This window comes from Phaseolus vulgaris, chromosome 11, assembly GCF_000499845.2.
Source record: "Phaseolus vulgaris cultivar G19833 chromosome 11, P. vulgaris v2.0, whole genome shotgun sequence".
Lineage (NCBI taxonomy): Eukaryota > Viridiplantae > Streptophyta > Magnoliopsida > Fabales > Fabaceae > Phaseolus > Phaseolus vulgaris.
Window position 1 is genome coordinate 9,029,888 of NC_023749.2, and position 24,692 is coordinate 9,054,579.

General features: G+C 29.7%; 4 protein-coding genes across 4 annotated transcripts; all 4 read right to left on the reverse strand.

Annotated features, from left to right (window-relative positions):
• Window positions 1-258: 258 nt before the first annotated feature.
• LOC137825217 (dehydration-responsive element-binding protein 1F-like) lies at window positions 259-1,228 on the reverse strand. Its single transcript, XM_068630891.1, has one exon. The coding sequence runs from the start codon at window positions 1,106-1,108 to the stop codon at window positions 440-442; it is 669 nt and encodes a 222-aa protein (XP_068486992.1). The 5' UTR covers window positions 1,109-1,228; the 3' UTR covers window positions 259-439.
• An 11,967-nt stretch (window positions 1,229-13,195) lies between these two features.
• LOC137826721 (tRNA dimethylallyltransferase 2) lies at window positions 13,196-16,916 on the reverse strand. The gene is made up of 10 exons (XM_068632817.1): window positions 16,653-16,916; window positions 16,489-16,568; window positions 16,340-16,408; window positions 16,144-16,216; window positions 15,925-16,046; window positions 15,204-15,278; window positions 14,506-14,916; window positions 13,998-14,073; window positions 13,733-13,896; window positions 13,196-13,461 (listed from the first exon to the last, which is right to left on the reverse strand). The coding sequence occupies exons 1-10, from the start codon at window positions 16,861-16,863 to the stop codon at window positions 13,309-13,311; spliced, it is 1,434 nt and encodes a 477-aa protein (XP_068488918.1). The 5' UTR covers window positions 16,864-16,916; the 3' UTR covers window positions 13,196-13,308.
• A 1,245-nt stretch (window positions 16,917-18,161) lies between these two features.
• On the reverse strand, window positions 18,162-20,405 carry LOC137818166 (uncharacterized). The gene is made up of 4 exons (XM_068621429.1): window positions 19,837-20,405; window positions 19,285-19,395; window positions 18,549-18,629; window positions 18,162-18,466 (listed from the first exon to the last, which is right to left on the reverse strand). The coding sequence occupies exons 1-4, from the start codon at window positions 20,092-20,094 to the stop codon at window positions 18,392-18,394; spliced, it is 525 nt and encodes a 174-aa protein (XP_068477530.1). The 5' UTR covers window positions 20,095-20,405; the 3' UTR covers window positions 18,162-18,391.
• A 2,353-nt stretch (window positions 20,406-22,758) lies between these two features.
• LOC137818176 (uncharacterized) lies at window positions 22,759-24,582 on the reverse strand. Its single transcript, XM_068621441.1, has 3 exons — window positions 24,441-24,582; window positions 23,141-23,297; window positions 22,759-23,019 (listed from the first exon to the last, which is right to left on the reverse strand). Coding segments are annotated over exons 1-3 (207 nt in total). The 5' UTR covers window positions 24,443-24,582; the 3' UTR covers window positions 22,759-22,971.
• Between the last annotated feature and the right edge of the window lie 110 nt (window positions 24,583-24,692).

The window sequence follows — 24,692 nt, forward strand, 5'->3', positions numbered from 1 at the left end:
ATGTAAATGAAGCTTGTTATTGTAGGGTGCTTTAATGCTGCATAATTATGCAGTAAATTAGTCTTCATAAGCTCGGTTTTGTTAATTATGTTTCTGGTTTTAGTAGCAAGATGGTTAGGATTGTACAAGATGTTTCAACACCATTAAGTGTTTCCTTTAATTATTTAATTTTTTTTTCTGATAAAAATAAAAAGGTCTTTTTGATGAATTGGAAAAACTGGTTGGGAGAAATTAGCAGTACACCAGTACCAGCAGTAATTGACCAAAGATTCTAGTAACTACTAGAATTAGTATCATTCAATGATCTTTCTTCAAACATACATACAGATCTTTCTTCAAACACAACGAATCAGGTACCTCCATCTGCTTACACTAACAGCACCACCAGTTAAAATGTCCTACCACACTCTCGGTGAAAAGCTAGCACCCCTATATTGAACTAGTTATTCCAGAGAGTAAGGTCTATTTCAGAACCTATATGATCCCAGTCCAGAGCTGTTTTGGTAGAGGGTGGAGTAATTAGTAAACCCTCTGCCATACTATCCAACAGACCTGGCATATTATACAGTGCCTCCTCATCAAAGAACACTGTTTCAGACTCATCATTCTGCATGCTGATGCTCAAACAACTGTCTTCACCATTCCCATTTTCTTCAAAATTAGAATTGCCATGAGAGGAAGAAGAAAAGGCAGTGTTTGGTATTGGTATGAAAGCCTGATCAAGAGTAGCAGCTTTTGCTGCTTCCCTTATATCTGGAGCAGAACAAGACTTTGCAAGGGGGAGAAGGGAAACAGAATCCGGGAAATTGAAGTTAGCAGAGATGCCATTAAGGGCTAAGACAGCCACGTCATGTGCCCTAGCAGCCATTTCAGGAGTGGGGTATGTGCCTACCCAAATCCTTGATTTTTTTATTGGTTCCCTAATTTCACACACCCATTTGTTGCCGTTTCTTTGGCGTACACCCCTATACACAGGGTGCCGCGTCTCCCTAAACTTCTTTCTACCTGCTTTCCTCTTGTGAGATGGATTAGCATTGCTGGGTTGTGGATTAGGGTTTGGTGGAGACAGTGAAGTGGAACAAGGAGATTCGTTGTTCTCAATGTCCATATTAATTATATATATCTATGTGAGTTTTGGAAAAGATGAAGCATAAGAGTGGATAAGGGTTAATGGGGTTTGTATTGTTCGGAAGTGAGAGGGGCAATGAGTGTGTTCTCTTTGTGGAAGTGTGAGGAGTGAGGTTGGTATAAAAGTGTGGTTAGTTGACTAATATATATAAATGGAAAACGCGAATTGGACAGAAAATGAACGCGGAAATGGAACGTAAGTACACGGGCCACACATGTAGACGATGAGTTTGAGTGCTTTGGTTGGTTTTAAGAAACCACGTGGGACGTGAAGGACATATTAAGAATGTCTAGATCCCTGGATTGTGGAAAAAGTTTGATGACGTCAATGGATGTCTTCTCTCCAGCATCACTGAGATCGAAAGTGGTATTCAAATTCAAAGAAGATAAACTGTTAAACCAGGCTACACAGACTGTTGGGGAAAGAAAGTCACAGATAAATATAGAGAGAAAAAGACAAAATGTGGCCTCAAACTAAAAGTAAGAAAGACGATGAAAAGAGAGTGGAACTGGACGATATTATATAATTGTCTACAAACAATATGATGAACTTGAGTTTCTTACCAGATTTAGAACTATAAAGGTATTATTAGAGGTAACAATAGTGTATTTTTAGCGATAAAAAAAAGTATTAAATAAAACTAAATTTAAAGATAAAAAAAATTAATTATTATATTAATTAAATTAAATTTAAAATATAAAATAGTTAGTAGGTAACTAATTATTATTACTATTTTAAAAATAATTTTATAAATTTTTATTAATAATAAAAAGTACTTTAAATATCAATAATTTTTAATTTATAAAGAAAAATTTCAATTTAATCAATATTAACTAATTATTTTGATATTTAAAATTAATTTTAATTTAATCTTTGTACTTTTTTTTTTTTCAATTCTTTCAATAAATTCTTCTATATATGATTGCATTCCAAACGAAAAAGAAAGTAAAAAAAACGTGAAATTAATTTCTTCTAGATATGGTTAAATTTCACATGAAAAAGAAAAAAGTGTAAATTTAAAGCGCTATTGAAAGCAAATATTTGTTATCCACGGTATTTGTTATCTAAGAGATTCAATAACTATGGAGAAATTCTCAAACAAAACTTAGGGATTATTTGAGGTCATAAGCTTTTCTTAACATATACACAACATATACACCCTAAGATCAGAAACAAAGAGAAATTGTTTATTTACATACCGATTATTACATATGAAATCAGAATCCGTATGTAAAGTGAGTATTACATACGGATATTTACATACGAATTTAATTCAATATGTAAATAGACATTACATACAAATTTGTCCGTATGTAAGAATAAAAGTGATGCATATGAATTTTTTCGTATATAAAAATAAAAGTAACTACATATGAATTTTTCTGTGTGTAAACTAAAAGTGATTAAATATGAATATTTACATACAGATTTAATTTTAGTATGTAAATAAACGATACATACAAATTTTTTCGTATGTAAGTCAAAAGTGATTACATACGGATTTAATCAGTATGTAATTTTAGCGTCATGAAACGGGAATAATTACATATAGAATGTATCCGTATATAAAATATTACATACAAAATATTTTTAATAATTATAATAATAATAATATTGATATTAATATTTTTATTAATATTAATAATAACAATATTAATACTAATATTAATGAGAAAAAATTTATTAGAATTGTATTCACCACAAAATCATAGTAAATTTGACAAGTTTACAAATATGGTCACGAATTGGATTGGGAAAAAAATTACCCAATAATATTGCATTGCGCTGTAGCAGCTTCCAATAAATAACCAATGTCTAAATACCATGATAACAATGAAACAAAGGATGGATACACATGAAAATAAATATGATTTTTGGTATTAATTCTAAGAAGGAGTGTGAAGATATAAGGCACACCAAATATTTATAAATATGATAATAGTATATATATATATATTTAGACAAAAGATGGTGAGAAGTTCAAGAAAGTTTATGTCAAAGTTGTTACAAAATAGCTGCATGAATTATTCTAATAGTACGGTGAAAATGAATTTTTTTATTGTTGATTTACATACAGATTATTACCTAGGATTTGGATTAATATATAAAATAAGTGTTACATATGAATATTACATACGGATTTAATTTTTGTATGTGATTGGGATATTAAATATAAATTTTTCAATAAATTGATTGAGATGTGATTGAGAATTTCTACATCTTAGTATATAATAATTCAATATTATGCATGATTAGATTTTTTACATGTATTTATCATGTATATTTTATTGTCTTGTGTTTCAATTTAAATTAACTCACTCTTTCTTTCATGTATATTTATAAATTACTATAATCATACGTAATAAAGAGTTCCAGGTATAGATCTAGTGTAGCTAGAGAGATATTTTTATTTTCACTCGTGGTTGAGTTTATTTATGTATTACTTAGCTATAGTTTTGATAATTTTATGTTCTAAATATTATGTAAACATATCATATACTAATGTATCTTTATATATTATTATGTAAGGATTAAAATAGGAGTAGTTAAAATAGAATAAAAGAATGCAATTTCTAAATTGGTATGTAATTAGCAACCATGTTTTAACTACCAATTATACTAATTTAGAAACCAATTTTTTGTTTAGTTTATAAAATATTTTCTAATTTAGTTACTATTGCAACTAATTATTTTGGTTTCTAAAAATTGGTTTCTATTTCATGATTATCTTGTAGTGATATTTCTGGTTTTTTTCAATAAACAAAAAAAATGTTATTTGGTGCATTATCTAAATCTGATTTCTAAAAAATATAACTTCGACTTCTAATTTTTTATAAATGCTTATTACTTATTTAATTTTTACTATTACTTATTTTGATATTTTTTTAAATAAAAATATAATACCAACATAATTTTGGTACCAATATTATAATTTATTATAATTTTTTCAGCCAATTTAAATTTTATTATAAAACTATATTTACAAATTTATTAGAATTTATTATCCACAATTCAAATTTATTATAAAAGTGCAAAAATAAAACAATTTTTCATTTATTTTTCTCATAGTACATACAAAATATTTTATTTCATTTTCTTTATATTATTATTATCCTCTATAAATTTAACCACCTGGTTTGCATTTATTTATTTAATCGTTATTGTTGATGAAAAAAAAATTCTCTATGAATTTAATATTTTTTAATTTTTTAATTTTCAAATTTTATATTTCCTTCTATTTCAATTTTATAAATATTTAAATTCACTATAAATTTTTTTTAATAACTTAGCCTTACATAATTTAATAATTTTCTCCTCTCATTTAAAATTTATTCTCCCCACTTTTAATTAAAATTTTCAAAATATTTCTTACTTACAAAAAAAGTTTCTAAATCGTTTTATTTTACTTTATTTTTTCTTAAATTTGTTTTATATTATATTTCCTTTCTTCTTTCCATTCACTCTGACAAAGCAAAAAAAATCCAAAACACCATCCCAAAATTCAGGTTACTGTATAATTAATTCCAATTAAACATTTATACATTAAAATCGAAAACTGAAAATCAAAATTATATTTCTACCCACTGCTAAGAAACAAATGTGAGACCGTGAATAAAAATAGTGTTATCGAATAAATTAAATTTTAAAAAAATGGTGTTATTAAAGAATTAATTTTAAAAAAGGTTCCATTTTAAGAAAAAAAATCCATTTAATCTTAGAATTAATTGAAAAATTAAAAAAGACTCCATTAAAAGTATAAAGATGTTAGTCAAAATAATTAAAAGCTTAATTAGTATTAAAAAAATAATATTATAAAATAGCTGTGTGAACTGGAATTTCCATACCTGTGAATGAATGGGTTTTGAAATTCAATCAAATAACGTTAAGTCCCCACTTTTACTTAGTAAAATTGCAATTCATTTTTTTCTTCAGATGCAAACATCACGAGTATGGATAAAGTCCACCATTCATACTCAACCAAACACACCTCTATCTTTTTCGATGATGATAATAATTCATGGTCCCCAATGTTTTCCCATTTTACAAATCACATGTTTTAAGATTTTTTTTTTGCTTAATCGTGATTAAAGCTTAGGTTAATACCTTTTTTTAATAATTTGTGAGTATTATCAATCTAATTACAAATTACCATGCATACTAAATTTATGATTTTATAATAAATGTCAAGAAATGTATAACATCTTACACATTTTACTTAATCAACTAAGCTAGATTGTGTACATTTTTAAATATGCCTATTTATTATTAATTATAATTATAATATAAAATATTTTAAAAGCTTTATATTTATTTATTCAAGATTTCCATTTAATATTGTTATTTATTTTCTACACTTTTATTAAATTATAGTATCTATGTTCTCTTGTTAAATTTTAGAAAAATAATGTATTAAATGACTCTAACATCCTCTTTAATTCTGAAATACATATTTAATATTTATTCTTCTTAAGTTTCAATAAAATGACAATTACAAAAGTCTAATTTTTAACTGACACCAACTTCCTTAATCTTTTTAATTAAATAAAAAAAAAGCTTTCAGTTTTTAAAGATATCAACTTCTCTTATCTTTTTAATAAAATATACTAATCTCCCTTGTTTTTTATTAAAGTAATAATTACGTTCCTTGTTTTTTTATTAAAGTAATATTTACATTTCTTATTTTATTAAATATAATATACTAATCAAACTTAAATAAAAAATATAAACAAATTTAATGTTTTAAAACTTTAATTTTTATAATTATTAATTAAATTTTAGTTAATATGTTATTTTTAAATAAGATAAGGGATATGGGTGATATTTTATTAAAATATAAGAAATATAAATGTTATTTTACTAAAGAAGATAGACGTTTTTAAAAAATAAGAAATATATAACTATCATTGTGCTCTATTTTTTAATAAATTTAATAATTTCAAATTTTTAAGTGATTTAAAAGACATCTGGTCAAAATATGAAGGTTTCTAAGCTCTAGAAATTTTACTTTTAATATTTAATAAATCAGATAATTAAATAGTTTTTTTTAGACATTTATCTCTCTTTTCTTAAATTGATTTTATTATTTATAAATCCTTAGTTTTTATTCTTGAAGAAAATTTAACTATTTGAATGCAGTTTTATTATTAAAAGGGCCTATTTTTTTCCTGAATCAATATACAAGTAATTTTGATTACTTTCACCTTTTCAGAATTTGAAAGCTCGTACAGTTCGGTTATTTTGATTTGTTTTAAAATGAATGACAAATATAAAAAAATAAAATTGAATGATAAAGAAACCTGTTGTGTAACATAAAAACTAAATATTCTTATAACTTGTAACCTTTTGTTTTTCGATATAAAAAATAGCATAATTCTTTTGAATATTAAAACGTGTTAATCTTTATTTTATTAAACCACAAGTTTTTCTAAAATTTTATCACAATCGCACCAAATTTATTAAAATGATCATATTAGAAAGAAAAAAAAATACTTAAATAAATAAGTGGTGTTAAGGTAACATGACTTTATTCTCAAGAAGTCGTTATTTTTAAAGGTGACTTCAATTTAGTGCAATTTTTGTTACAAAAGTCAGTAGAACACATGACTTTGGTTCAATGAAGAAGATTGAAGTTAATTAATGTTATTGAGTTTTTTTTTTAAGAGATGAAATCATTGGAGTATGACAACTTTAGTGGAAAAATAATATACAGAAGTCGTGCATGGAGATAATGACTTTTTTGTATATTATTTTTATACTAAAGTTGTCAAACTTATTACAACTTCAGTTCAAATTTGAATAAAGTTCAACCTCACCAAACGAAGGATGTAATGAACTATCTACCCTATGAAGTTGAGACACAGATAAAAGATTCAATTTGTGGTTGTGTTGGTGTTGAACCTGAGGTTCAAAGTTCATCTAGTTGACCGTACAGACTAGCTTGAGACTTAGATGCAAGTTTTGTCTAAAAGACCATCTAGACACAAGCTTTATGACATTTGCATAAGTTCTAATTGGTCCTCCTACTAAAGTGTCTTCAGTAGAATACACTTTTCTAAAAAAAATCACTACATTAAAATATATGCTTTGTCATTAGATAGAAAAATAAATTTAAGCCACTTGTATCAACAATTAATTCTTCTTCTGAGAAACATTCTTTGAGTGAGTGGACCTTAGTGTTTGTGTTTACCTATTCACACCCTGATAATATTACATCTCACATTCTAGCGGAAGCTTTGATTCTTATTTGGTCCAAAATGTAGTTGGATATTGCTCTTAATTTCTAGAGTCTAGTGCACTTCATGTTACATGTCCTTGACATTAAGTGTCATACACTATTTTTTTTATTCCTTTTTGCAAAATATATCTAAAACAAGAAAACGTAACACACAGAGAATTTAACCTATATGCTTACTATTAGTGATATAACAATCGTAAAATCAACTTATTTTGTTTCCTCATAACATAATTTCCAACATCTTACCACCCCCATAGTAGTGATAGAATTACTATCCTGAAACTTGTCATGTAATATACTAAAATTAAACTAGTTCCATTACCAAGTAGAGAATTACCAATGTGCAGAACTTCATACTAGATTGAGTTGAAGACTCAAAGTAGATGGTATATTGGAAAATGATATCTCTTATATGAGAAGTGACCCAAAGGTGACATGTTTATGTAAAATCAAGAACGTGCAATAATAAACAATAATTCACATCATCATCTTAAGGATCTTACAAACTATTATTCTCACACATCATATTCAATTATAATAGAGATAGACGCTTACCTTGATCCATGAGAATCCCTATATGAGCAGGACAATTATGTTCTTGTCACACCCTTTATTGATTGTTAACAGTGAGACAACCATCTTTGTAGAAACTGTATTTCTATTCTTTCTCAATCTCCATCGATCAGATTTTCATTAGGTATAATATATATATATATATATATAACTTCTCACATTAACCAAATTCAAACCCAAAACCCAAAATCTATTTCATATGAGTCACATTATAAAATTAATTTACATAATTTTTTAACTATTTAAACCAAAATTTGAAATTTTGAACTAAATGTTGCTTTTAATCTCTTCCAAAAGCCTAAGCTCTAGAGTATGAAAAGGTTTCTCTACAACATATATGACCAAAATTGTGTGATGAACTAATAAAAAAAATGAGATTGAACATTGAAACTGAGTAACCAGACCATTTGAATATGATTGAGGCATGTATACCAACTTTGGCCAAGACAAAAATGCTATATATGATGCAATAGAACATTGTTTTGCTTTTACTATATGTTTATGGTAATGTTGCTCGAGATTCTAGAAATAAAGTCAAATTAAATTTAGATAATAAAAATAAAGTTAAATTAGAGTATATAATAGAGGACAAATCACATTTTACAAGTATCTCAACTATAAGATGTCAATAAGATAAATGCATTAAAAAAATATATTAAATAAAAGTAAAACTAAATTATAATATATAATTGTTAAGCAAGTCATGACTTGAAATAAGGAGTACGGGCTCACCCACAAATTACACAAGTACTCAATTAACTCAAAACCTATATTTGTAAAATATAATTTTTAAGTTGTTGCAATCGAGGATAATAAAAAGAATTTTAAAACTATAAAATTAAATTTTATATTTAGGAATATTTTTCCTACAAGAAAGATATTTATTTTAGGAGGATTATCTTTATTTAAATAAATAACTTTAAATATTATTTACTTAAATCATAAAAAATATATAAGATTAACTAGAATATTATCTTTATTATTAACTTAATATATATTTTTTTATTTTGATAAAAACCAAATATTATCGTTATTATTAAAAAAAGAATAAGATAATATCAAACAATCACTTTTTCTTTCCTTATCAATTTTCACTGTTTTTTATTTTTCTTTGGTCGCAAAAGGTCATTGACATCATTTTTTTTCAATTTCTTATTATTAAACACTTGTTTATCATGCCTTATCATTTTGGCAAGACCACACGTTAGGTACATTTAATGTCAAAATCATGTTGGCCCTAATGTGAGATAATCTTTTGTTAGCTAATTTTGAAAATATTTTAATTACTTTTAGGTTCAAATTGGTTAATAAGAAATTAGGATAAGAAGAATTATTATTACTGACCATCGACATTAATACGGAAACCAACAAAAATTAACAAGTTATTATATATAAATTATTAAGAGAAAAACAATTGGTTGGAAATGAACCTTTAAAATATATTTTTGTTCATGAGTATCTCTCATCAATGTTAATACGATAGATGAACGTTTATGTAAAAATTACATAGAAATAGAAAGAATAACAAAAGAAAACTGATTTATTTTAGTTCATTCCAACTTTTGGACTACCTTCATTTATCTTTTAAGAAAATCTTAAATGGTTTAATTATAAGAAGGAGTAGTTTCTTTAATTAATTAGTTTTCCTCTTAAGAAAAAAAACTTATATTTTAGTAGTTGATTCTGCATTAAATAAGATTACTTTTAAAAAAATACTTTATAAAATAAAGTAAACTGTCGTTCTGGATTTAAATGTAAAAAAACACTAGTATGAATAATATTATTCTAAGAAAAAATCATTAATCATGATTCTATTTTTTCATAATATAAAAAAATACATTTTAGAAAAACTATTTTGAGTTGAATTTTAGATCTAACACATTCGTTTAAGGTATCATTAAAAAACCATTTAATTAGTTAAAATGTAAAATATATATATAAGAAGATTGGACAAAAATATGAATTTTGTAAAAGAAAAAGAAGTACAGAAATACGAAATCTGTTCCTGCATAGTGAGTAAGTCAATATGTTGTGAAGTGTGAGTTATGTTCCGGTTCAAATTTTGCTTCATCATTCTCTTCAACATCACTGTGTCACCTTTTCTTTCTCTTTATGAACCTTAAATTAAATTATTTTCTCGTTTAAAACGCACTTTGCTTGGGGTTTCGTAGCAATGATTGGGGTTGGGCTATATATACTATTCCTTATACACTCTCTCATTATATAGATAACAATTGATTTTGATCTCTCTTCGTTTTATTTTTATTACTATTTTTTTCTGTTCAGTTGTTGCTTTCTTCGGTCATCAACTAGAGATTAGAATCTTTCATTTCTATATAAGTGAATGCAAATCTCAACCTCATGAGCCGATTTTATGGAGTTGAGTTAGACTTAAAAGTTCACTTCGTAATATATTTTGTGTTTATTGTTTATATTGTTTAGTAGTGGATTATCTCGTTTATGGACCATATTTGACACATATTTAATAAAAAAGTGTTAACTTATTTGTCTCATAGTTTTCGAATTGTGGGGGTGTGACTCAGATTTTAGAAGTGTTACCCTGATTTGTAAAATGTTACTATATTTGTCACACATATTTTTTTTTTCTTTAATGTAGTCAGTCACTCAGTCAATCGGTCACCAATATCAAATAACGTGACTCATTCGATTCGAACCGGTTTAATATATATAAATAAATAATAGCACTCACTAAAGAAGTTGTATGATTCTTTTTCCACAAAAACATGTTTATGTTGGTTGTTTTGATAATGACTTGTGATACATATGTGGTAGTATTTGTGATACATTTACATCTATTTGTGATACATCTATTGAAATAGTTATTTTAAATAGATTATTTGAGTTTGAAATGTTTGTTTCATTCATTAACTTTATATATTTTTTAAATATTGAGAAGTTTAATCAATTAAGAATTAAAAAAAAATATTTTTGTTAAAATATCTTTTTCAATCAATTCTCCCATCATCTTAATCTTAGTATTGTTCAGACTCTTTATTCTTACGATATATGGAGTGTTTATAAAATAATTTTGAAGTAAAGTAGCTAATTTAGGTTTGAATTTACTATTTTTAGGTATCACTTAAATAGATGTGATTAATCGCATATAAATATAATTAATTTTATTTGCCAAGAGGTTATGAAAAAAACGAAAGTTAATATATAATTATTTATATGTCGATTAATTGTGTCGTAATATTATTAAAGTATATAATAAAGATTAATTTTGTTTTACAAATTATTATTAGTGTTATGAAGTGAATCCTCTACCATAAAGAAAATACTCGAAATGGTAATGTGTTAAAAAATCACTTTTCATTTTGCTAAATCTCGTTTTAATTGTAAAAAAATATTGCAATGATAAATTGATTGAAGGGTTAAGATTTTGTGTGATGACGATGTAATTGAAGGGTTATACATGTCTAACTACATGTAAAAATATTATAAATTTAGCTCATAGTTAAAGTTAAATAAATAAGATTATGTAATTAAGTGTTGTAGAAAAAACAAAACAAATAAAAAGTGGTTCCAGTATTACGTGACAAACTAAAAGCACGTTATGCATGTGCTAGTTTTGGATATTGTTACAAGGTATGGACCGATATTGGATCACACGTACACAAGTTTGATGTGGGCCAGTTACATTCTGCACGTCCATATTTTCAAGTTGCACCTCTATATTTTCAAGTTGCCCTCTATATTTTCAAGGGCAGTTTCTTTCTGCACCCCCACAATGTTATGCAAAGATCAAAATGTCCCTATTATTTTTTAAAAACTCTAAAATGCACTTGAACTGTATTTTTTTTTTTTTTGCATTCTGAATTATGGAATCCGAAAAATCGGATAGGCACTTCTGGTAAAATTCCAGATCCACCAATCCATAATTCAAAATATGCATTTCACATTCAAAAATCCATCATTCAAAAAAAGCATTCTGGATCTACCAATCCATAACAAAAGTATACATTCCAGATTCAGAAATTCATAACTAAAAAAAAGCATTCTGGATCCATCAATCCATAATAGAATTAGGCTTCCGGATTCAGCAATCCAAAAATTAATAATTTATGCAAAATTTGCTTCCAGAACACCCCCTCATCCAGAAAAAAAAATATTTAGTTCCGGATTGACCCGATTTCCAGTAACCACGGTGTCATTCTTCAAATAAAAGATTAAGGCCAGTTTTGGGATTTAGAAAATTGTGGAGTGCAGGAAGAAACACGTAGGGGTGCAGGAAGAAGAAGCCATTTCCAAGTTGTGCTTTCATAAAATTTGAAATTCTAATTTTATTTTTTAAAAACAAATTATCAATTTTGAGAATTTAAATCCAGAATGTGCCATCAGTATTTCATTTATACATGTCGGAATGTTAAAAGTTAAATTTTGTATTTTGAAATGTAGAATTCAAAATATAAATTATAGATTTTGAAATACATTTTTTTTTATTATTGATTCTACATAATTGACGTTATGGGCTGGCCTTGAAAATCATGGACTGGATTGGAAAAAAGGTCCACAAACTAACAGGTTGACTCGAAAAAAAAAATTCTAGTCTTATATATAAATTTGAGTTGGATAAGTGTTATAAGAATTAAGTTTGGAAACAAATAAACTAAAAACAATGACAAATACATTTTTAACTTTTGAGAACACTAAAAACATAAAAGAATAGCCTAAAAAATCTAATATCATTTTACATATTTTTAAAAATAAAAAAAAATAAAGAGTGGATTTGTGAGCCAATCCTTCCATAGCAGTGAGTTAAAGCACTTGTCTCAGGATATTAGATCTAAATTATTTTATTGTTATTACATATTTTTCGTTACAATGTAAAGTTTGATAAACATGTAGATTTATTCACCAATAAATTGAGTTTTGTGATTTACTAATTTTCGTATTAATAAATATAATAGGTTTCAATCATTAAATAAAATCAAACTTGTACCATAAAATTGAAGAGACAACTACAGTTTTGAAAGACTATTTATTTAATTTCAAGAGTTAAAATACCAAAATGAATAGTTTAAAAGATAAAAATATAAAAACAAATTTAATAACAAATTAAGACTACAAACATAGTTTAACTTATAAAAAGTAAAGAAAAATATTATATATGATAACTTACAAATAAGATGATAGTGTAAAAAAAAAGGTGACGATGTCCCGTTTCTATTAATAAATTTATTTTAATGCACCTCGTGTGATCTAGTTATCTAACGTGAATAAATATTTGAAAAAGCTTGAAGGAAATATCACTTTAACTTAAATTCCTTACTTAATTTGTTTTCAGACGAACATGAGATGCCTTCAACAATACCAATATATATTTCATTTCGTAAATCATACGACATGGTCACTGTTCACACTGAGAATATTCCACCTTCTGTTCCACGAAACCAGGAAATTGACCCTTGCTCTTAAGACTTGAAATACGTTTTCGGTGCCCTCGACCTTGTCTGTGTTGTTCCCATTCATGTAATCCTCTAAGAACCCGATCTCCGCACGCCTGCCAAAAGGAAAGTTCATAAGAAAACTTCAACTTTTTATGTAGTATTTCATGCAGAAAAATTCGGCATCCAAATGAAAAAATTTAGAGAAACTTAAATTTGCTATTTTTTTCTGTAGGTGAAAATTGTATGCAGTTTGTGCCACATTATTGCAGTAAGACTGCAAGATCACCACACTCCCTTTCCAGAGTAAAAAGAAGATTCATTTAAGTTATTAACAAAAAACGAAACAAATGTCTCTGGGCAAGTGGATCATAAAACATAACAGACCTTGCATACGTATTGAGTCCAGAGGTCCCTTTGGATTATTTTCATCCCTGTGTCATTTGAAGTCCCAAAGGTGGATGAGAAGCTTCCGTTCCCACTCAAGAAAGATTTAACTATCTTCACAGCAGATTCAACTACTTGGCGTGCCCATACATCTTCTGATTTGCCTGAAACATAAATAACTAAATGAATGTAATCCAGGGTGGATACTAAACGACCTAATTGACGAACATAGAAAATACGCAGGAACAAGATTAAAACAGCTTACTTGATATTGGTGCTGTGGAATCAACAAAGTGTATGTTCCAACCAAACAATGTTTGCAGTCGACTGAGCATCCTCTTCTGTCATGAACAAAGCTTCTATATAAATCTCAGACTTTAAGTTTCCGTACAAACTCCAGTCAATTCATTGTCACCAACGAATACTGAATATTTATGTTATTTTCCTTGAGGTTATCATGTTCCGGACTACTTAGACAATAACACTAATTCTAGGAAGCACTGGAAAACACTAAAAATATTACAAATAAATTATAGCTAAAACAAATAAATAGTGATACTGTACAGCAGAATAGCAGGTGAACTAAATGCTCTACAAAAAGGACAATGTATTTCAAATTTCTAAGTCAAAATTCAGATGAATCATCTCAGTGGTACTGGCAATTTTGCTATTACTTGTGAATACAGAAAAATGACATTTTCAGTTTCCTTGCATGCCCGGCCAAAATAAGAATGCTTGTTGAAGTCATAAAACAAATGACATTAATTTTTTACCTGTCGGCGAACAAGTCTCCTGGTATTGACCTTTACTTTTTCAATTGCTTCTTCCAAAAGAATTGTGGATTCAGTATCAGAGGAAGATCTCACCAACTCCACCAAATTACCATTAAACAACGTCTTGCCCTTTTCTATGCTGGATCCTTCAGTCAAATCCCTCTCTCTTTCATACATGTCTTTGACAACACAAGTTCTAAGAAGAGGCTCAAATTCACGGACACCAATGGCCTGTCGCAAACCTCTAGTATAATCTGCATTCAAATTATAAATGTCATAGACTTCATTGAGTAATCCATCTTCCATCATGCAATCTACCCTCTGCTCTACATATCTGTCCAGTACAGGGAGAGATGCATCCACACATACAAAGCAACAATCATATCTTAAGTTGTCAACTTGACCCCAATTCTGCCCTGCCACAAGTACGACCAATATTATTTAAAAGGGGAAAAAATAATCAACAGACATATTGCAATAAAACATTGGCAATTTAACATCTTTCTTCCATTATTAATCCACTTGATGTCCACCACACCAATTGTCCATCAATAGAACAGAATAAGTAAAGTGCGGCACTGTGATTAGTGGGAAAAGACCACAAATTGGAAAATAATTATAAAAACATACATAGACAAAGAGAAAAGAGATCATATCAAAATTCCAGTAATGGATGATTGCCAAAGAAGAAAACAAACCTCTGCCGCCTTCCCTTGAAAAACTTTACTAGGAGGAACACCAGTGCGAGTGTACAAACTAATATATTGATTTATCTGAAACCCATTAAAAACACAAGTACGCGGGTAATCCCCAGTTAGGCATTTCATGTATATTTAAATTTAAAAAATGAATAGATAGAACAGCTTTTATTTTGATGAACAGAACGCCAAAACTAAAATCATATGACTACAATAATAAGCATACTTATATGTGCTTTGTATATTATATGAATTAAATTTAAAAACATTAATAATGTAGATGTTTGTTTGCAAGCAGGGAGTTTACTTAGACCTAAATTCATTTTGTGAGATGGTAGCAAAGTCTATCTTAACAAAGTTTGTTGGACATATTTGTTACCCACTATCGATCACTGTCCAAACAAATATTTAGTTCCACACTCAATATATTTAGTCTTCAACAAGAGTTGTGTAGGAGATCTCATGACATTGTTATACCATCATAAACGGCCATATATATTAAGATGCTGACTTTTGCAACAACTACTTTAAAAGTCAAATCATGACTGATATTTAACTAGGTGACGATGTAAAAATCTTAACACATACAACGCACTTGAACTCATTATAAACAGAAAAAACATCATGGCATTGTTGCATACGTTACTCCAACTGCATAAATAAGATGGACCTTAGCATTTCTCTAGAAGTATAAACGATAAATAATCAAATTATACCCAACCTTTCTATGGTTATTTGGATGGATTCTATTAGCAGCAACTGGATCAATATCCTTGAGCAGATCATAACCATAGCTTGAACCATCATTTTCGGCAGGGAAACTGTTCTCAGACTGCGTGATGCCTATAAAATTACAAATGCAATAAATGATAAGTATATTTCAATTGAAACAGAGACAAAACATGAAGTAAAAGAAAGCACCAAATACATAACAATATACCAGGTGGGTCACCCAAACAGCTTTCATCCATATCTTCTGCAGAATCATCTAGAAGAAACGGACTCACAAGAGCCTGTAGAGGATAAATTGGCAAAAGTTCAAAATTAATAAGCAGAAATAAGTTTAATAAACAAATAAAATGAAGAACACAAGTTACACAACAAGACACAAAGAACGCATGACTCAAAATCCCAACCTGGATATAGTAATTTGTACCTCCAACTACAACAGGCAAACGATTGCGAGCCAATATGTCATCAATAATCTGAAAATTAAAAAAAAAAGAGCAAATAATAAATAATAAAAATAAAAGTGGATTCTCTTCGTTCTTCGATTGAGACATACGGGAATAGCGGAATCCCGAAACGCTTTAGCCGTGAATTCCACGTTGGGGCTTACAGTGCCCAAGAGATGATGCGGCACTCCTGCAGCAAATTCGAAACGTGATTTCAGAAACGGAACGAGATTGCGATGGAGAAAAATCAGGTGCGGCAAGGATACTGTGGTACCGTTTTGGTGAGAGAGAGGGAGTTTGTTGGAGAGAACATCGAGGCCGCGGTAGACCTGCATGGAATCAGCGTTGATGACTTCGACAGGGAAGTGAGAAGCTAAATCAACGGCAAGCTTCGACTTTCCGGAAGCTGTGGGTCCCATTATGACAACCACCTTTGGTCGTTCACCATCGGTGGAGTTTGAAGTCACTGTGCTCTCTGACGCCATTGTTAACCTTTCTTTCACTCTACGTTCTTCCCCTAATGTCAGTTTTAGATGTTGGGACAAAATACTCAATTTATTTGGTTTTAGGGTTTCAACAGAAAAATTAGATTTCTCTATTTATTTATTTATTTCATAATAATAATAATAATCTAGACAGCAATTTTGATTTTGTTTTAGTATTTTTTAATCAATTTTTCACTTCCTTCGTTAGTTCTTTATGTTTACTTGTACGTTTTAAAGTTCACGGTTTCTTGATAAATAGTTATTTTTAATGTATAATAAAAATAATAATATAAAAATGTGAGATATTTGGCATTCCAAAAGTAATAATAATAGTTTAGATAATTTAATTTTGATATAATTTTCTTTAAAAATCATAAAGGAATCTTATAAGAGAGTTTTTTTAATTGTATAATTACACTATTATATAAAAAATATATTTAGTAACTTCGGTGTTATTTTGGATAATTTTATCTCTTAACAAATAAAGAAAATATTTATTAAATAAAAAACTATTTGTTTAATAAAATAAATAATTTAATAATTTATTTTTATTTTAAAATAACTAAATAATTTTTCTTTTTAAGAATAATGGTTGTATAATTTTTTTAATACTAACTTTACAAAATTATATATATATATATATATATATTTGAAATTGTATTATTATTTTTAATTATTTATTGATATGATAAAAAAATAAGAAAAATAAAACTAAACTATATTAACATTCTTTGATATCATGTTTAAATTAGACAATTTTACCTTTTAATAAATAAAAAATAAACTTTATTTATTAAATAAAAATTATTTATTAAATAAATAAAATAATTGAATAATTTGTCTTTATTTAAAAAAAAACGAAAAAACTTCTATTTCCAAAAATAATGGTTATATAACTTTTTTTTAATAATGTTTTTACAAAATTATATGTCTTTTTTAAATTATATTTTTTAATTAGTTATTGATAAAAAATAATAAAATTATAAAATTGTATATATTTTAATGTAATACAAACATAATAATCTGTTTACTGCATTTATTTTTTACAAATATCTAATTATAATTTCTTTCTAAAATAACACTAATGTTATCAATGAATTGAAATAGGTTCCCACTCATCAATTGTGACACTCTTGTTTCTTTTTTTTCAAAACATGCTCTATGTAACATGAACACACAGTTCCTTTGAGCATAAAAATAATTTTGGCAAATCATTTGAAGTGCAAAAATTCTGGAAGTGTATGTGCAAAATGTTGAGCAATAGAAGAACTCTCTAAACCTTTAACCAGATCTGTCAATTCACAAAAAGAAAATAGACCTTTCTGATTGTTCAGTTTGAATATCACATCTCAAATCAAATGACAAGAACTTGTGCAATGTTCAGAATTCAGGTGTCTAATGCACATTTCCTAATCAAAATCTCAAAATACAATGAAATCACAAATTATGTCACATACCATACAACCACATGGTTCTAGTTACATCACACTTTTTTCCAGAAGTAAGGTTACTTGCATTAGCATTAATTTCAGTTTAGGGTATCTACGTTTTTGCTTAACTCCTCCAACTTCTTCATTCTCAACTTCTCACTTTCTGTCACCAGCTGAATAAAGACAGAACAAGACAAGTAAGGACACAAATTTAGAAAGTTTTACACACACTCAAATCATCAAACAAATTCTTACCTCCATTAGTTTGGTAACAAGTTGAGCTTTTTCCTTGTTTTTCTCATTGAAAGCGTCAAGGGCTTCCTTATATTCTCTTTCCTATCATCCCATAAAAAAGATAGAAAAATCAAGTTTAAATCATTTATACTGAGAGAATCCTGATATGTTTACAACCAACAGTGAATTGAATTGTTCCATGTTACAACGGTTAAAAGTACCATTTGACATGTATAGTAAATTTGGCTATTTGTGTAACTAGTATTTGGAGTTCCTGTTTAATACTTATTCTCTTTTTATCTGTCAAACTATTTATGAAAGTAAAGTGGTATCAGCAATGGTGAGTTATGATTGCTTTATGGTTCATATCTCCCTTCAACCCTTTTTCTTTATTTTATTTTTCTAGGCATAATGATGCAAAAGAAGCTTGCATGAGGAATTTGAAATCTCCCATTGAACCAAATAGATCATTTTCTAAGGGGACATTTTAAACACAATTATTAATAATGAACAGCTTAACCACTAAATAATCATGTCCACTTTGCCTCCCAGTTGATGAGACAATATGGGGCCAAGCAAGCAAGCATGGTTTATTGATTAAATTCTTTTCAGTGCTCAAGTGTTTGTATCAAAAGCTGTGTAAGTAAACCAGATGGGGATCACTTTGCCACCTTAAGTAAATCCTATGGCTTAAGTTAAGAATAGATTTTAGAAATGTCAAAAGCAAAACAACTGGTAAACAGTTGGAAAACCTCACCTTTCTTTGGCAGGTTTGGCCCAGTGGCTTTAACTCTTTGTTCACACTGTCTATCTTCTTTCGAACCATTGCAACTTCCTTCCTCAATGGATCTGTCAGACCCTCAAGCTCCTACAACATCATATTCAGTTTTTTTGAGCAATTACTACTCAACACTGGTGACATGTGAGTAATTGTTTAAGAACAAGGAAAAATAACCAATACACCACACACCACACAGCAATTGCCTTTGAATTTCTGATCATCCTCAATTCTTGCTCAAAGATTTTATGAGAAAATTAAAAGGAAACAAAGTTTCTAATCAGATTGACCTGCTTGGTTTACAAACACGAATAGATTCTATACTTTTTTCCCATACCTTTTATTGGCGTGTTTGGGAAGACAAGTAAGAAATCAGGTCTCAGAGGTAGAAGTTATAACTATTGGCTGCTTAACATGAAAAGCATATCTGGAATGTGGAACCAAACACGCTATATGTTGATTTATGTGTGAAACATACAAGACCAGAAAACAAATAAAGCATGAAAGCTTAGAGCTAAACCAAACACTTACTTCTCTAATCTCGGCCAAGCGTTTTGTTTCCTCCTCTACTCGACCCAGATAAGCATGAACCTTGTCCCTCACCTCCATTTTCTTCCTCTCAATTTCTTCTTCCTTTGCTCTGAACATTGCCAAAGCTGATCTTGACATCTCCTCTTCCTTGTCATCCCTCATTGGACTCTGGTTGACGTTAATCATCCCCGAATTCCTCACACGCTGCACATTTGTTTGTTGTTGGTGTTGCTCATACGACTGTTTTGGTGTTGCCATTGTTGCACCACAGACGATAACACTCTTTTCCTCTCCAAGGCCAGTTATCTCCCGTTTTCTTTCTCTGTTCTTTTTCTCTTTTTCTTGGAATGATGGCTCTACTTTCCCCTAAGGTGCTTATAAACAGGACTGGCTTTAAGGGTGTGAGACTAAGCAGTTTATTTTGTTAACAAACCATAGAATAAGCCCAAATGACAGATATGACTGTTAAAAGCTATGAAGCTAACAGTGGATTTATCTTCTCTAAACAAATACTTAGAGTTTTTCCTGCCAACTTTACTCACAAGCCAACTTGATTATATGGCACTATCAAAGTTCTAGTATTGGATTTGGAAGATGTTATATGTTGAGAGTATAGATGTTAAGTCTTTGACTACACTTCTCCGTTTTATTATTCCCTGAAAACTTAGTGAAGAATCTTTTATGAGAGCGATTTGGTTAGGTAGCAATTTTCTTAAGTTGGTATATTGGCAAATTCAGCTAACTACTGTTCCTCAACGTGGCATCTATAGTCTATGTATGGACCAAAAAATTTACAAAGGCGCGTGCATATATATAGTTATATACCTCCTTCCCCGCGGTAACTTGCAGGATCATATAATCTTTTTACCACTTTTAATAAGGCAAATCTTTTTAGATCTATATAAGGTAACATATATATACAGGTATTTTTCTTAAGAAGTTTCTAAGAAGCGTTGGTAATTATATAAGTGCTTTCTTTAAGATAGAAAGGTGCTTGGACCATAAGTTTTGGTTGAGGAGTGAACAGAAAGGGCCACCTACTGCTATATAAAGCATGAATGTGGGAGAGCCTTAGGAAGCAAGACAGAGTAGGAGAACTAGCAGTACCCAGTTGCCTTTATAAAAAATTATTACCCATATGGATGACCAGACCAAAAATGCATTTTCTGGAGCAGAAAGTCACATACTCACACAGCTTGGCACAGTAAGAAAGGGGCTTCCAACTTATGTTCTAAATAATTGCTCTCACATTACACTGGGCCAAGCACCGTTGAGTTCCACTTGATGAATCTAGGTGAGAAAAGTGAAAACACAAAGCATTATCTTAGAATCTTATTTCATTTTTAAGGTAATATTTTTCCAGGATATGACCACCTTTTTAATTGAGTCTGGGATTGTTTAAAATTTCTTCAACAAACACATATAACGAGAATGCTTTAAGTAGGGACAAGTACAACACGAGTAAAAATACATGAAAGAGTGGATGGTGAATACTTTCCAGGCTGATTTGTGATCCTTCATTATTAGTTAGTGTTCGTAATAGTTTTTTTTTTTTTTGTTACATCATCATGTTAATTTGTGGATTAGCCAATTAGGATATGTGTTCGAGTTAATCATGCACTTGTATGGTTCTTAAAACTCCATCCAGAGAACCCTACTTCCTGATGTATACTCAAAAGTCAGAAAAGCTTAAAAGTCAATCCAACTCTGTCAAGCGTGGTGTATACATTCAAAGATCTGTAAACTTTCTGCTGAACTTATTGGAGGCATTTGAATGTTATATGCCCCACAGTCCACCCACCCAAAAAATTACAGTTTCCAGCTTAGTGGTTAGTTGCTGTGCTCTTGTTTGTGGGTTTTGACCGTCCATGAACTTCCAAGTATCTGAATTTTGATCAACAGCATTGAATATCTGAGTTCTGTAACTGCTGCCTACTGGCTGTAGTACGTCATGTCGAGCTTTGAATTGCATAGGCCCACCAGGGTCAACGTATCACATTTCCACTGAATCTATCCTGCAAAAGATTTTGCTTTGTCTGATTATAATACGAATTTGTTTGCTGCTTGTGTACATGATCAATCAAAACCTCGAGGAAGACAAAGTACGTGCTAGATTTGCACCAGGGGCAAATCTGTGTTTACATTCAAACACTAAAATATGCTTTGATCTCACTGAGAAACAGATTGCTTCCTCCTTTAATAACAAAGTTGCTTGCTTAATAGCATGCATGGACCGAGAAAATTTGCCCTTGGGTTCTGTGCCTAGGATTTGGTAGAGAATACTCGCACCCAACCACATCACAAACTTCGAGTCTTGAAAATTTCCGATTTTCTCAGTGTAGGCTGAATACTACACCAAAAATGGGGATAGTTTGAATCTGAATGGAAGACGCGATGAGCCCATATTTACAAGGGTTACCATTAAAAAGGTGGATTTCCAAATATGTATTCGACAAGAAAGTTAAAGAATAGCTCAGATGACTCCTAGCCCGATGTTGTTACTCTTTTTAATTAATAAATATGTATAAACACTTCAGTTTCATATTAATAGTTTGAAGGATTGAATCAAGCTTCTAATTATATCGTGTTTGATTTTCAGTTAGACATTTCTACTTGGTACGGGAAAAACCTACGGAAAAATTCTTTTACCCAAACCGTGGTTGGAGGTGGAGGCCTCTCCAATATAAAACCAAGATGCATTATAAATACAAATGCTATGGAATTCCAATGTGTTTCACATGTTCCTGCCACCACCTATAGCTTAAGGCTAACTATTCGCCAGGCAATTCCACTGGACTACACACCATGCACACCATAAAGCAAGAGTTGAAATGCTTAACGACAAATGAGGAATACAGTTGAGCTTGTGTAACGCATGCAAAACAAGGACAAAGCATACACCAGAATCTGAAACCAGCAGTCTGAGCCAATTCACCCAATTTGATTATATAAAACATACAATGAACAACTTCCATTATAAAGTTATAAATCCCCAATGGCAGTCAAAATCTGCAACTAAGCAATTTTATTAAGAGAACAAACATAAATTGCAAAGAAAACCAGTAGTCCATATTAAGAAGGCTATAGTTGTTTTGTGAGGCAAATCGCCCACCTCCTCAATTCGAAATTCCCCGGTCATTCTTTCTTTCCAATTCCATGCGACATATTATAGATTCCTCGTCCCTGGACAAAATGCATAAAACAGTGTCTATATAATATGACTCGAGACAAATGGAGCATTGGAGACACACTGATAATGAAGTCAACAGAGACAAGTAAAAAAACCATATTACAATTAACTTACAATCATATAAAGTGATGTAGCAGCCAAAGCCAGAGGTATGGCCACAGATGTAACCTTATCCATGGGTCCCTTCAAGTAGGTATGCCTGTGGATATTCTGGTAATATTTTTGCTTCTCAAAAAGCTTTTCTCGTGGTCTAAATGGTGCTTCTGGCATCCTGCATATCAAAGCCAATGATTATCTTATTTGTTTCCCAACTATATAAAATAAGAAGAAAACATGGCATGAAATGAATTGAAACAAAACAGAACTTCAGCAATGCTATCCCCCGCTTTTGTCACCACCACAAACACAGCAGATAGAGAGAAGTACTTGAAGCCTTTAACTAGTTCCAACTTAAGCATAGAACAAAGCAGGAGAAAAAACAAAAGATAAAGAAGGAAAAAATGCGATAAATATATAACTAAAGCACCATACTACCAAAAAATCGAATCACCCAACTGTGATTTGTCATTTGTATAAAATAAAGTGGAGATTTTCAGGTGAACAAGAATATGCAAAAGCTATATACCAATAATCCAGTGCAGACAGTTCTCAGTTTCACCAGATAATATCTAACATGTCACATTAGAAAAAGCTCTACATGTACAAAAAAAAAAACAATTTTCCAAACTCCAGTAAGCAAGAAAATATCTCTTGCTACATTCTCCTCACAACTCCAAAATCTCTTCACCAAGTACTATTGTATACTATCAAGTCTAGCAGGTGCAACTGTTCATGCCTTTGCACCACGCACACTGTCCCGTATGGATGTGCATAGTGGGTGGTTTTATTTGTAAACAAAAGATTCGTCAATTGTTGTCCAAACAAATATTATTATACTATATGTGCCAAAAGAACAAGAACAGAATTGACATCACCAAATACTTGCAACAACAACCTAGGAACAAAGGTATGCCTAACCCTAATGTTATTTTACACAACTTGAAGTAAACTTCACAGTTTCATAATTCAAAAGAACATTAAATGAATAATCTCCCCCCGTCCGCCACACACACACACGTAACAGATGAAAAACAAGATTGAAGCGTCAATTTCGCTAAAAACGAAAATAGGGAAAACAACAAACTATCGGGATTTAATCGAGAAGACACAATCGAATACAGCAACAAATTGAGAAATGATAAAAACCAGCATCATGGATAAGGCACACTGTATGAAAAGGATCCAAACACGGGAATTCGGTAAAATTTATTTGATTAGATTAAAATAACAAAAAAGGGGAAAACGAGATCTGGGAGAAGAGTGTGGCTAAATCGTGCAGTGAGTGAGTAATAGAGTTGGGGCTTTACGAGCTTACATGGAATAGAGGCGATGAATTTCTCTAACGATTGTGAGATTTGTGATGAAGAAGAACGACGAACTAGCTCTGTGACAATTTAGGATCTTTACGATTGGGGAAGATAAACGAATTTTATAGGGCTCCGTTTACCTATTTATTGACCCGGTCCGAACCAAAGTTCCCGCTCCGTAACAACTATTTTAGGGGTTAAAATAAAGTTAATTATAAAAAATAAAAAATGTTATAAATTTAGAACACATCACTACCTTC

Bases quoted from the DNA above. Each gene is read 5' to 3' on its own strand.
- LOC137825217 (XM_068630891.1), bottom strand. From the start codon at position 1,108: ATGGACATTGAGAACAACGAATCTCCTTGTTCCACTTCACTGTCTCCA.
- LOC137826721 (XM_068632817.1), bottom strand. From the start codon at position 16,863: ATGGCGTCAGAGAGCACAGTGACTTCAAACTCCACCGATGGTGAACGA. The intron at 14,917-15,203 runs GTTTGTTTTCTT...GTGGCAGGGCAG, and splicing joins TTCAAGGGAAGGCGGCAGAG to AATTGGGGTCAAGTTGACAA. The intron at 13,462-13,732 runs GTCTGTTATGTT...TCCTTTTGGCAG, and splicing joins GGACTCAATACGTATGCAAG to GCGTGCGGAGATCGGGTTCT.
- LOC137818166 (XM_068621429.1), bottom strand. From the start codon at position 20,094: ATGGCAACACCAAAACAGTCGTATGAGCAACACCAACAACAAACAAAT. The intron at 18,630-19,284 runs GTGAGGTTTTCC...ATGGGATGATAG, and splicing joins GCCAAACCTGCCAAAGAAAG to GAAAGAGAATATAAGGAAGC. The intron at 18,467-18,548 runs GTAAGAATTTGT...GTCTTTATTCAG, and splicing joins TTGTTACCAAACTAATGGAG to CTGGTGACAGAAAGTGAGAA.
- LOC137818176 (XM_068621441.1), bottom strand. The intron at 23,020-23,140 runs GTAAGTTAATTG...CATTTTGTCCAG, and splicing joins CTACATCACTTTATATGATT to GGACGAGGAATCTATAATAT.